The sequence below is a fragment of the Haplochromis burtoni genome, unplaced genomic scaffold (genome assembly GCF_018398535.1).
Source record: "Haplochromis burtoni strain Fernald_Lab_line unplaced genomic scaffold, NCSU_Asbu1 Contig_43, whole genome shotgun sequence".
Lineage (NCBI taxonomy): Eukaryota > Metazoa > Chordata > Actinopteri > Cichliformes > Cichlidae > Haplochromis > Haplochromis burtoni.
This window is the reverse complement of record NW_024582404.1, coordinates 1,503,864-1,516,420: the sequence shown is the minus strand read 5'-3', so window position 1 is coordinate 1,516,420 and position 12,557 is coordinate 1,503,864. Positions and strand designations below refer to the sequence as shown.

Below are 12,557 nucleotides of genomic sequence, written 5' to 3'. Positions count from 1 at the left end.
AAAACTGGAATACCTGCACATCTGTAAGAGAAATTGAGTTTTATAATACAGTTATTCTGTTGTTTATTATTGTACGGAAGATTTACAGTTATTTTACTTTATAGTGAAAGAACTGTAAATCTGTAGTAAAATAGTAAAAGTGTAGTAAATAACTACAAATTTGCAGTTTTAATTTGGCTTTCCAGCTATTTTAACTGGGTTTCCACAGATTTACATTTATTTTACTTTACAGTGAAATACTGCAGATTTACAGTTATTTTAATTGGGCTTTTTGCAGTGTCCTCCAGTGCAGCTCAGTTTAAATCTGTCAGGTTTCTGGATGAATTGGCCTTGACACACTCTAAGGACTTCTTTGTCTCCCCTGAAGAGGGAAAAAACCCCAAATCCTCCTGTTCATTTCCCAGAGCACCAGTGTCTTCAGTACTGGTTCAGGATGATTAGAGAGGAGAAAATGGCACCTTCACCGAGGGGCAGTGAGTCAGCAGAACGCAACGCCAACTCACAAAGAAAAATCTTTGTAATTCTGTCGAATGATTGCCAGCCTTTGTCTGCAGAAGTCCTTGAGAAAGTGGACGACAGTGCATACAGACATCAGACTCGAGCTTACTGAGGAGTTGTGTATGTGGTCTCACTGTGCAGGCATCACCCTGTTTTTTTGACAATTAATTGGAATATTATCATCACTATCATCACTATCAGCACCAACCTTAGCGAGTGCAGGGGGGCTGCAGCTGACTTTGAGCAGATTTCCTTTGAAAAATGATTCTGAATGTGCGCTTTCATCCCACCTCTATCTCCTTCTCATACATAATTAATCCGCGAGTATTAGGCAGCTCAAAATTTCCATATTATAACATGAAGCTTGTGTTTTGAAGCGTGTGAATTACCATACTGTTTTCTGGAAGTTGGGAGGAATTTTTCTAACAGTTTACCTAAGCGATGGAGCCAGACTGGAGCGGACATTCAGCAAACGCGCAGTAAATCTCTCGCGCAACAAATGCGCGTGCAAGCTGTTGACGTGTCTTGTGTCTGTCACGGCCGTTTCCCCAGATAGCAGCCGTTAATCTGTCCTCTTCTTGTCCCGTGCAGGTGCCTGTTCCTGCCCAGCCTGGCGCCTCACAACGCCCCCACCAACAACACCAATGCTTCAGGTGTCAGCGACGGAGCAGTGCTGAGCGGGATGGGCACAGGTAAAAATAGATCATTGTGCTGGGTCAGATTCCATTTACTGTAGCACAAAGGTCACCGACTGGTTGGGCCTCGGGGTATCTGCTAGCATGAACGTGGAGGCTGATTTTATAGGTTAACCAGGCACAGCGGCCCACCGAGCTACACTTTGAAGCTGCAACATAAAGGTCAGTGACATAACTAATTCTAGCCCTTACAATAACCAAAGGACAGAGTAGTAATGGATTTGCTTTTATAAAAATGGTGAAAAGCAGAAAAGTCACATGCTTAATGTGCTGACTGTTTGTCTTTGCTGCACGTAAGCAGAAAATGATCATTGCCACAAACAAAGCAAAGGTCGCCTGACTGACAGGATTAGGAAGCAGCCTTTCAGAAGTGTTAAAACTTGGAGGTTTGACGGTATCCAAGTTACAGTTGCTATGAAGGGAGAAACTATCCATCGAGGCCCCAAATGTTTCTGTGGCAGGCTGTAAACATGCTTTCATGCTGTTAAACTGGCTTTTTAACATGGAAGTCTGTGGGACGGATTCACCACACACCAAGGGGAACTGCAGTTTTTGTCTGTTCTGCATTAAACTTTGGCACCATTAACTCCACCGGTGCTTTCCTGCAGTGACAAGTAAAAATAATAAAGACTTTTTAAAACTGACATGCAATAAACTGCTTTTAAACAGTGAATGGTTCTTTGATGCTGAAATGTTTTTATCACATCAGAAGGTAACAAAGCTTTATTATACGCAGGTCTTCTGTCATAATTCTTCAATTAAATGAGGGCAAAGCCTCCTTTTGAGTGCAGTGGTTTCACATTTACAGCTTTGCATTGGACACAGCAAAACAGAGACTGGATCAATGAGACAGAAGAACTGCTTTATTATAATGTCGAGTCTATTTTATAAAACTGGCTGACACATTGGGGCGACCGTGGCTCAGGGGGTTGGGAAGCGTATCTGTAACCGGAAGGTCGCCGGTTCGATCCCCGGGCTCTCTGTCCTGGTCGTTGTGTCTTTGGGCAAGGGTGCACTTTACCCTACCGCCTTGAAAAGCGCTATATAAATCCAATCCATTATTGTGTAACCACTTTATGCACCTTTGTGGATTTTTTTGGTCACTCTGTAGAGCTCCTTTCAGCTGCTCCCTTATTCACCCGGGGTCACCACAGCGGGCAACTCTGCATGTTTGATTTGACAGAGGTGTCCTGATGCAACCCCTAAGGGATTTGCGTCTTCTCGTGGGATAGAGTCGGGGATCGTTCGCTTGTTAGGTTAATGTGTAAACAGTTAAGCTATGGATGGCCTTTGTTTGTGGCATGAAGGCCTTTGTTGCTTTTAATTAACTGCCAGTTTTTATTAGAGGAAATACGGTGCATCCGATGTGGGGAGGAAGTGAGAATTTAGCAGAAGAGTCAGCGGTCTTTAGCTGTAATCATATCCACAAACCTTCATCTGTGTCTTTGTGAGAACATGTCACATCAAAGTAGATCAGTCATGGTGTGTCAGTGCGTCAGCTCCACTCTTCGTTCAGTCCTCTCTCATGAAAAGAAGCAACAGGAAACTGTGTAAAGCAGAGCATTCGAGTGCTGCTCGTTGGATTTCACTTCTTGCAAATGACTCTAAGTTCATTTATGATACGTTTTTGTCCTTTATCCTGTTGGCTTGTTCATTTCTGTTGTTTCAGAAATAGTAAATTGACTGGTTCTTTGGCATGCACACTGGGATTGAACCACCAGCCTCCTGATTAGTAGATTAGTAAATGACCTGCTACACCTCCTGAGCCACAGCCGCCCCTTAAAACAAGCGTTTTCAATTGATGAGTAAGAATAGATTCCTGTGTTTCATCCCACCTAATTTCATTTTTAGCCCACAGGTACACAAAAACTCTTTGTGCATTTCCCTTTTTTGCTTGGTGTTTAATTTTTAACGACACACATCCCACTCGGATCACCGCGTCTGCCGCTTCGTCTCGTTTTTTCTGTTTATGTTCCGTCGGCCTCGTTGTTGTTTTCTCCATTTTGCCATCATCTTTATTCCCACTCTCCTTCCTTTTCTTTAAAGCAGCTGTGTGTTTTTGCAAAACCTCTTTGGATTTCTTTTGCTTTTGATCTTTTTTCTTCTGTTTTCATCATTTTTCGTTTTTTATGCAAAAACACATGTCTGCATATCTGGAGCTTCAGACCTCACCTGTCCTTGAGCCGTTAGTTTTAGTGTGTTAAAAATAAAATGTGTTTGTTATGAAAAACCTCATAAACAATATTGATATTTTACAGAATAGATTTTATCATATAAACTGTCTGCGATGTTGCGCTTGAATTTTTAGTGTGTAGCCTCATTTAGTATTTATGAAGCACAGCTAGACTCTCCTTTCTCCTCTTCCTCCCAGTCCACCCTCCTCTCCATCCACTCATACATGACTATCGTTCCTCCATCTGTTTACCTATTCATGCCGCTCCTTCTGTGCTCATCCACCCCACACTGCTCTGCTCTCGTCTTCTCCTGCTAGTCACCCAACTCTATTTATAGACCTCACTCGTTCCTCCCTCATTTCTTCCTGTCATTCACATTTTCCTTTTCTCTGTCCCTTTCACTGCTTATCTCAGTCTCCTTCATTCTTCCTCCTTTTCCCTGCCCTGATTCTATCCATTCTTTGTCACTTTCCCTTCCATATCCTCATTTATCTCTATCCCGTCTCCTCTCTGTTTCCTTCCTTCTCTTTCCTCATCCTCTTCGGTCCGACCCGTATCTGTGAATGACATCATCCAGAGGCTCATTCATCAAAATATCGTCATTCTGCTCACAACAACAATGTTGCACCAAGTGTAAATTGATATGCATAAGAATTAGATGTAATCCCTCAAACCAGTTTTCTACAGTTTGTGATGGAGTCCACAGACAGCCCCATTATTTGGTCAAGTCTGATAACCATTTGAGTGACAACCTCATCCCGAGCCACAGACTCTGAGATCTTTTCTAACCAATCTGCACGACAGAGTACTGCCTTCATGTTTTGGCAGCTTACGTCAAAGTTTTAGCTCGTTTTAATGGTAATGCGAGCTACTGCACACCTCGATCTACACCCGGAGGCTGAATTGAAATCTTTCCTACACCCTCGGTGTGCTGTTCTGCAGCTCTGGCTGATCATACATAAACATGGCATAATTTAATGTGGTGTATTTGGCACAGATAAAGCACCGAAGCAAAACAAACGTTTGCAGAATGCAAATCTGCACCAGGAAAATATGGAGAATGACTCAGAAGAGAAATAAGAGCATTTTTTCATAGGTGTGATAAGATGAGTCAAATAGGTTAGCTGTTTGCAGTATGTCGCATTAATAAATGCAAGAAAACACAACATTTAAGATCAGAAATAATAAAAGATGAAAGGACAGAAAAATCAAGCCTACAATAATTCAGTTTCTAGTTTTCTGGACTGGCGAGACGAGAACAAACAATCTGTCCAAAAAATATGTAAAGTGACGAAAATGTCTTTGATCACAAACTGATGAAAGCTCAGTTTTGGTCCCCGAAGCTTTACGTCTTTCTTAAAACAGTCTGTTGAGCCACTAGCGATGTTTACATAGATGTAGGTATCATGGCCCCGAGTAAATGTGTTATGATGCATGAGAAAAAGAGAAGAGCTGAAAGCAATACAGTCAATTCACTGTGTTGCTTTCACACTCTGGTCAATCTACATTGACAAGTGGGCTCATAGCAGGACGAGTGGAGATATTTCAGTCAGCTCACCTGTTGAGCAGGTCACGTGGCGAGGAAGCCCAGGGGAAGACTCGGGATACACTTCAGAGGCTACGTGTCTCCAGTGGCTGGGAACACCTCTGTGGCCTTCCTGAAGAACTGGAGATGTTGACTGGGGAGAGGCCTGTCTGTTTGCCCCACAATGTGGACCCATCTATTATGGATGGATGGATTTAATATGTAAAGCATTGAGATAAAAATAATTGTGAATTTTTTAAAATATATATATATTTATATGAATAAAAACAAATAAACCTCTGTCTTTTCTCACTCCCCCCTTCCTTACCCAGGCGAGCGCCTGTTTCCTCCCCCATCAGGCCTGAGTTACTCCACTTGGTTCTGCGTGGAGAGGTTCAGCACATCCCCTCAGGCCCACCCGGTGCGGCTGCTGACCATCGTCCGTCGGGCCAACTCCTCGGAGCAGCATTATGTGTGCCTGGCTGTGGTGCTGTCAGCCAAAGACCGCTCGCTCACTGTCTCCACCAAGGAGGAGCTGCTGCAGACATACTGTAAGTGGCAGCACTAGACTTAAACTCCGGTTTGCAGCATAACCACAAGAATTAATAATCCTCCGCTGCACAACCATCCTCTAGACCTCTATACTTTGTCTATGCTTCAAGATTCTTTTTGGTGAACCATCAGGAGAAAATTATTATCTCAAATCTGTGAAATCTCAAGCTTGTATGCCAAAAGCCATTACTTTTTTGTTTTTGGGATGATGCACTTTCATACAGGATATATTCCAAGAGAAGAAATTAAAACTTTCTGTTAGATATTTGAGTTTAAAATGCTGATACAGTTTTGTTTAGAGATTATATTTGATAAATATGACCTTTCCAGTGTTACAGAGAGCAAGTGGGAGAAATGTGCACTTCCTGTTACGACCAAACAGGCTTCCTCTCTGGGGCTTTAAGCCTGAGCTAATGTACTCACTTCTGCTGGAGCTCTCTGGCTCATTGATGTTGCCCCCTGCTTCTCTCTGCCTTCCCCCATCAAGCAGCGGATGATTCTAGCGAAGAAGCCTCCTTCTACGAGATCCTTCCCTGCTGCGCTCGATTCCGCTGTGGCGAGCTGATCGCCGAGGGCCAGTGGCACCACCTGGTGCTGGTCATGAGCAAAGGCATGCTGAAGAATAGCATGGCCACGCTGTACATCGACGGCCAGCTCATCAGCACTGTCAAGGTAAAATTAGTACGCGGCGTGTCAGCAATAACCAACATCCACATTGCAGATCTCACTTTGTTGTTCCTGTCGAGATCCAGCTGTTAGGAAAACTGTACTAAACTGTCCAGTTTCTGTTGACCAACCGTGGGTGAACAGGCTTTGTTGCATGCAGGGTGTTTGTTGGAAGTTTTGGGTTGTTTTTTTTTTTTTTTTTTTTTGCATGAACAGAACAAGAGCAGTGCAGCACCACAGGACAAACTCCAGCTGTACTCCACCTGTACCCTGGTAAAGGTGCAGTAACAGGAGGATTAACCTAGCTTGCCAGTATATCTTTAATAGGATACATCAGTTAAGTCTTGTAATAAATGTAGATGGATTTATGGGTATAAAATCAGACTATATGTCATATACATAAAAACCATCTCCATCATCTCATATTCACGGTTACCTGTTTTTAAAGACAGCTGCTGTATGAAGAAACGGTGAGCTAGTGCCCGATTTAAAACTATGAGTGTGCTGATAGTTTCTTATGCATCAGTAGGTAAGTACGCTGCAACAACGGCTTTGTGTTTGTCGACCATAATTAGCTCGTCATATTTGGATCTCTGATCACGGCTGGCGTTGAGAAGCAGCAGTGGCGTACGTTTCTAACTCCGACCTTTAAACAGCAGCTTTTGAGTGCTGCAGTCAGCAGACTGTGATGTGGTTTGTGGTTCAGTGACTTTAGATTCCCCTGAGATTAGACAGCAGAATAGGGAATAGGCTGAGACCGCAAGTCACAGCTTCTCCTTAACGGCACTGATAACAGCGGCTTCATTTCCTGCTGAGGGCCGTGTACAGGAAAAAACAGGCTGGTCGTGTGTCTCATATGGGTCGAAGTGTTCGTGTGGTTGCATTTAGCTCGTAAAAGAGTGACAGTAAAGCAAAAGGTGTGCAGGCACCTCCCAGGTGGTCTAAATGGCAAAAGTAGCCAGTAACAACAGCAGGAGTGGCTTGATGTGTGAATAATGAATAGATGATACGTTTTATTTCTGACATGAAGTCTGCTCAGAAAACTGCTGAAATGCTGTTTTGTGCTGAGCAGTATTTCTCCTTTCATATCCCTTTTTATCCTTCCCACAGTCAGTGTCTCTGCGTCACTCGCTGTTGTGTAACATCAGGCGTTTTGATTGGTCATAAATGAATCTTGTGATTTTAAGAATGAACTATTAAGGCCCTGGTTGTTTAAAAAAAAGGCTCCATGTGCTTGTTTATTTAAATAAAATAAAAATAACAACAGAATTATTTCAGAAAAAAACAAAAGTTATCTGTGTCAGTATTATTAGCCCCTGACTTTTTATTGAGCCTTAGCACAAACCACTGCTGTACAATGATGTGCTTTAAGTTTTTAAAACGGTCTAAAGTCAAGTTAAAACTGAGTTTCTTTCAATTAACACAAAGTATAAAAACTTCAGCAAGGGTTTAAACTGTCACTTGAGAAAGCATCACGCTAAAAACAAAGAAATCAGTTCAGACTTAAAATAAATGTGTCCAAAGACCCCAGAACAACTGCCAAGTCATTGTAGTCTCAAAGAAGACGATCACTGGAACCCCACACAGGAAAAAATCCAACTTCTGCAGATAAAGGTACGCTAAGAACACCCTGGAGAAAGATTATGTACACAGGAAGTGCGTCTTTAGGTTAGATGAAACAAACTAGAGCTCTGTGGCCAAAGAGATGCTGCTTATGTTTGGAGAACAAAGGAGGAGGTGAACAACCCAGAGAACACCGTCCTCACGGTGAAACATGGTGGTGAGAGGATTACTCTGCGGGGATGCTTCAGTGCGAACTGGAATCCACCTGGACTCACCTGGACTCAGCAGCGATTGCACTTTGAAATAGATTTTTTTGAGACCTTGAAACAAAAGCATGGCTCCTGATCTCATTGTGGATCTTCCTGCAGTGCAGATGACTTTTTGAATGTCCCTCTATGGCCGCCGAGTATGTTGTCTCTATAAGAACCTGATATTGGATTTTTAAGATCGATAACAATATTTGGTGATTTAAAAATCTGATATTCCAAAGTATCGACCGATTTATTTTTTCTTTCAGACACGTGAGACGAACAGATTTCCCGAACATTCGTCATGTGTAGTTATTTACTCTGCCGTATGTTCTTTACTGGAATCAGTCGCACTTTAGTCTTGAGTGCTGGGTGGCCGGAGGCAGAGACAGATTCTCCATCTGCTCTGGTGCCATAAGTTAAAATTCTGAGTAGGTCTGATAGGTCGAAGTCTGAAAACCAAGTTACGATGCACCGTTTTCCCATCCATCCTGCTGTTTATCCACGGCCAGGTCGCAGGGTGGCAGCCTATCGGAGAAGCCCAGACCTTCCACAGTGTAGCAAGCCCCAGGCTGCCCTGTGTATGCCCCAGGTCCTCCTCCATGTAGGACATGCCCAGTAATCAATACCTCGCCCAGGAGGTGCCTGGGAGTCTTTCTAACCAGATGCCTGAACTGCCCCAACTGGCTTCTTTTGATGTTGATGAGTATCAGGTCTACTCTGGGTCCCTCACAAATCACTGAACTTCCCACCCTGTCTTTAAGGCTGAGTCCAGCCGCCCTTCAGAGACTTCTGATTTCCGCCACTTGTATCCGCTGTCTAATTCTTCCAGTCGTTACCCAGAGCTCATGACCACAGATGAGAGTAGGGATGTAAATCGACAGCTTCACTTTTACGCTCAACTGTCTCTTCACCACAGCGAACCGGTGCAGCATCCGCATCACTGCAGACGCTGCAGCAATCAATCTGCCAGTCTCCCGTTCAACTGTCCCCTCCCCTCGTGAACGAGACCCTCAGATACCTCCTCCTCTGCTTAGTTTAGAACTGTTAGCAGTAAGCTAAATAATCTCAACGATTTCAATCTGCTTGTTTTCACTGTGCCTGTGACGTGTTTAGAACATAAACGCACATCTGAGCTGTTAAAATCCAGGAGCTGATAGGTCAACTCGATTATTTATCAGCTCCGTCCATCCATTTAATTCATCACTGACGTAAATAGGTAACGCATGCATATTTAATTAGCCTGCTTCCCCAAAGAAAAGGACACAAAAGGAGTTATCAGAGCAAACTATCAACTCATCAGTCTCTGACTCACACTGACAAAAGACAAACGCAGGAGTAAATCATGTGTCTGTGCACTGACCCAGCAGAGAATATTAACTGATAAAATCATCAGAGCCTTTGATCTATGATGTTTTTAAGTTCTGTTCCCTGAAATATAGACTTGATGATTATTTAATCCTGTCAGAGGGGACAGCATACGGGACCGGTTCCCAATTAAGTGGGTTCAAACTTCAACTGTGCATATAATTGAAATGAGTTTGTGTGTCTCACATGCTCTGAAGCTCTGTTGTGATCTGAGCCAATAAACAAGTCAAATGTAAGTCATTTCTCTTTGTAGTCTCTGAAGTTTGTGGCGGGCTACGTCTGCATTTCATAGCACAAAAAACTGAACATGAATGTGTCAGCTCAGTCGTATTTCTGCATATCTTATAGAAATCCCTCTTTTGAGTCATTACCTTCACCTTTCCTCTTCTCCAGCTTCACTACATCCACAGCGCTCCAGGCGGCTCCAGCTCCACCAACCCTCCTGTCGTCAGTACTGTTTATGGGTACATAGGGACACCCCCTGCCCAGCGCCAGCTCTCCAGCCTGGTGTGGCGTCTTGGGCCTACCCACTTCCTGGAGGAGTTCCTACCTGCCGCCAGCGTCGCTGCCATTTATGAGCTTGGACCCAACTACGTGGGCAGCTTTCAGGCCGTCTACCTCCCCTGTGAGTGGACCACCAGACCTCGACGTACAGTCTGCAGACCTGCTTTTAACCAGGCTCCAAATCCTTGCTCTACTTTAATCCTTTTCTTTAGTTTTATTCTGTCATTTAACCACCTTGCATCACTTCTTTTCTCCCAGCGTTCATCCATACATGGCTCCTCCTTTTTTTAAAAAATTTTTACTCACTTTTTACCTTCTCCATTTTCCCTTCCTGCAGGTAAGGACTCCAAGGCGGAGGTAGCGCCGGCCTCTCCGGTGGTGCTGGTGCCAGAGGAGAAGGTGTCTTTCAGTCTGTATGCGCTCTCTGTGTTGACTCTCACTGTGGCCAAAATCAGGAAAAGCTACAACAAACTGGACAGCAAAGCCATCGCCAAACAGGTCAGACGCACGACTTCGCAAAGAATTGAAAGTCACTGCTTTAATGTTGTTGTCACCGCAGGTTTGTCTGCTAAATGGAAATCTTACTGTCAGATATTCTGTCAAAGTTTCATTAAAGAATCTATTATTTCCGTTACAGTAACCTTTAAACCGTAACTCTAAATTCAGTTTTCTATTGAAGTGTGCAGCACACTGGCTGAGATGACATCATCCTGGCTGACGTAACCGACTGAAAAAAGAAACCTGTCTTCTCCCTCTGCTACTGTGCCACGTGGTGACGTGTTTACCCTTAGCACAAGTGTAACGTTTGCAGAGAGGAAAGACTTAGAAGTTAATAAATAATTAAATACAAGCAGAAAAACTCCAAATTGAGGTCCAAAGTGTAAACACACACATATAAGCTGTTTTCACACATGGATTTCAGACTATTTCAGGATTGTTAGATTGGGGCATTTTCCACAGACGTCCTTTTCGCAGCAGGGAATCACCTGCTTTGCATGACTTCGTGTTACATGAAGTACTCCATTACATCGGACACATGCACCCTGTCTAGGAAACTTCTAGGAAAGTATAGGGCTGCTGTGCATATCTGGAAATGGCTATGGATGTGCATTCACACACTTAATGGTTTGCAAAGGTCAATTTCATTTTTCAACAGAAAACTCAAGTCCATTGCATTTAAATGATGCATTTAAAGGAAGAAGCACACACAGTCCCACCACGAGTGTGTGTTGGAGCTCCAGATGAGCTCTGTGTTATCTCTTTCTCCACACTTGTCAAGTCATTTCCCAGCCTGCCCGTCTCTCCTGCTCCGTCTCCCGCAGCGACGCACAGGAAGTGAAGTGCAGAGAATTACAGAGGCAGCAATTCTGCAGCAGAGACCTGTCACAGAGTAGGAAGACACTCACTCACTGTGCAGAGGGGAACGAAAATAAGTTGTTGTCCTCTCATGCAGCATTATCACTTCCCGCAAACTAAGCATAAGTGTTTGGGTCTTTCACACCCTCTCACTTCGCTAAACATGGGTGTCATGTTGAGAGAAATAAAACTCCATAAATACACAATTATTCTAAATGCCAATGTTGCATAATGCTGTTTTTACCTTCCCCGAATTAACTGAAAGAATCCAATAGTTCATTTCAGCTCAGTAAAGCTTTTGATCAGATCTTGGTGCAAGACTGCAGCGTCTAACAGTAAAACATTCTTAGACAAACATCCACAGCAACAAACGTTTGACTAACAAATGAGGAAATGGTGCAAAGTTGTGTGAAAGCGGCTCTGACGAAGTAGAGAGTTTAAAAGTAACCGTCGAGTTGGTGTGTGTGTGTTTTTCATTTCTGTCATTTCTTTTCCATCTTCTTCAGCTCGCCGTGTCCTCTCATGAAAATGCCACTCCAGTAAAACTGATTCACAATGCCGCCGGTCACCTTAATGGTCCCGCACGCACCATCGGCGCTGCTGTGATTGGATATTTAGGTAAACCAAATCTGCGCGACTCAGAATACCACACGCTGTTCTCTAGTGGATGAAAACTCGCTTGTTCTCTTTCTCCCTCCGTCAGGTGTTCGTGCATTCGTGCCCAAACCTGTGGCCACCAACCTGCAGTATGTGGGAGGGGCAGCGGCCATTTTGGGTCTGGTTGCCATGGCGTCAGATGTGGAGGGACTGTATGCGGCTGTCAAGGCTTTAGTGTGTGTTGTAAAAAGCAACCCGCTGGCCAGTAAGGAGATGGAGCGCATCAAAGGTTACCAGGTAAGTTATTAAAACTTAAATTAAAAGTTTTAGTTACATTTCCAGGATAATTACTGAGTTTTTCTAAAAATTGCCATCCAAACATTCGTAAATTGGGACGCAAGGCATTCGCTTCTCTCACATTTAAACACTGTAGTGTTTAAATGAATACTGCGATTTGCACAGCATTTATTCACACACCACGTGTGTGAATAAATGCTCTCCGTTGTACTTTAATGGTGTTGCTTCTACTTTTCTAAATTTGTTTACAAAATGCTCATTTGTCCGAGTGATGGGAGAAGGAAGCGGGAGATCGACAGACGATTGCTGCGGCAGCTGCAGTGATGCGGACGCTGTACCGATCCGTCGTGGCGAAGAGAGAGCTGTGTAACAGCGAAGCTCTCAATTTAACAGTTGATCTACGTCCCTACCCTCACCTATGGTTACGAACTGTGGGTAGTGACCGAAAGAACAAGATCGCGGAAATGAGCTTCCTCTGAAGGGTGGCTGGCCCCTCCCTTAGAGATAGGGTGAG

The 12,557-nt window shown here is 43.7% G+C and overlaps 1 protein-coding gene across 5 annotated transcripts in view; it reads left to right on the top strand.

Annotated features, from left to right (window-relative positions):
- wdfy3 (WD repeat and FYVE domain containing 3) overlaps positions 1-12,557 on the top strand; it is a 127,115-nt gene that overhangs the window by 78,074 nt on the left and 36,484 nt on the right. For 4 of the 5 annotated variants that reach the window (XM_005921962.3, XM_005921964.3, XM_005921961.3 and 1 more), the window contains 7 exons: positions 1,090-1,190; positions 5,225-5,443; positions 5,932-6,116; positions 9,683-9,914; positions 10,131-10,291; positions 11,656-11,767; positions 11,853-12,043. In XM_005921962.3, the coding sequence (XP_005922024.1) occupies positions 1,090-1,190; positions 5,225-5,443; positions 5,932-6,116; positions 9,683-9,914; positions 10,131-10,291; positions 11,656-11,767; positions 11,853-12,043 (1,201 nt within the window). The remainder of the gene's footprint in view (positions 1-1,089; positions 1,191-5,224; positions 5,444-5,931; positions 6,117-9,682; positions 9,915-10,130; positions 10,292-11,655; positions 11,768-11,852; positions 12,044-12,557) is intronic. The other variant, XM_005921960.3, reaches the window with a different exon arrangement.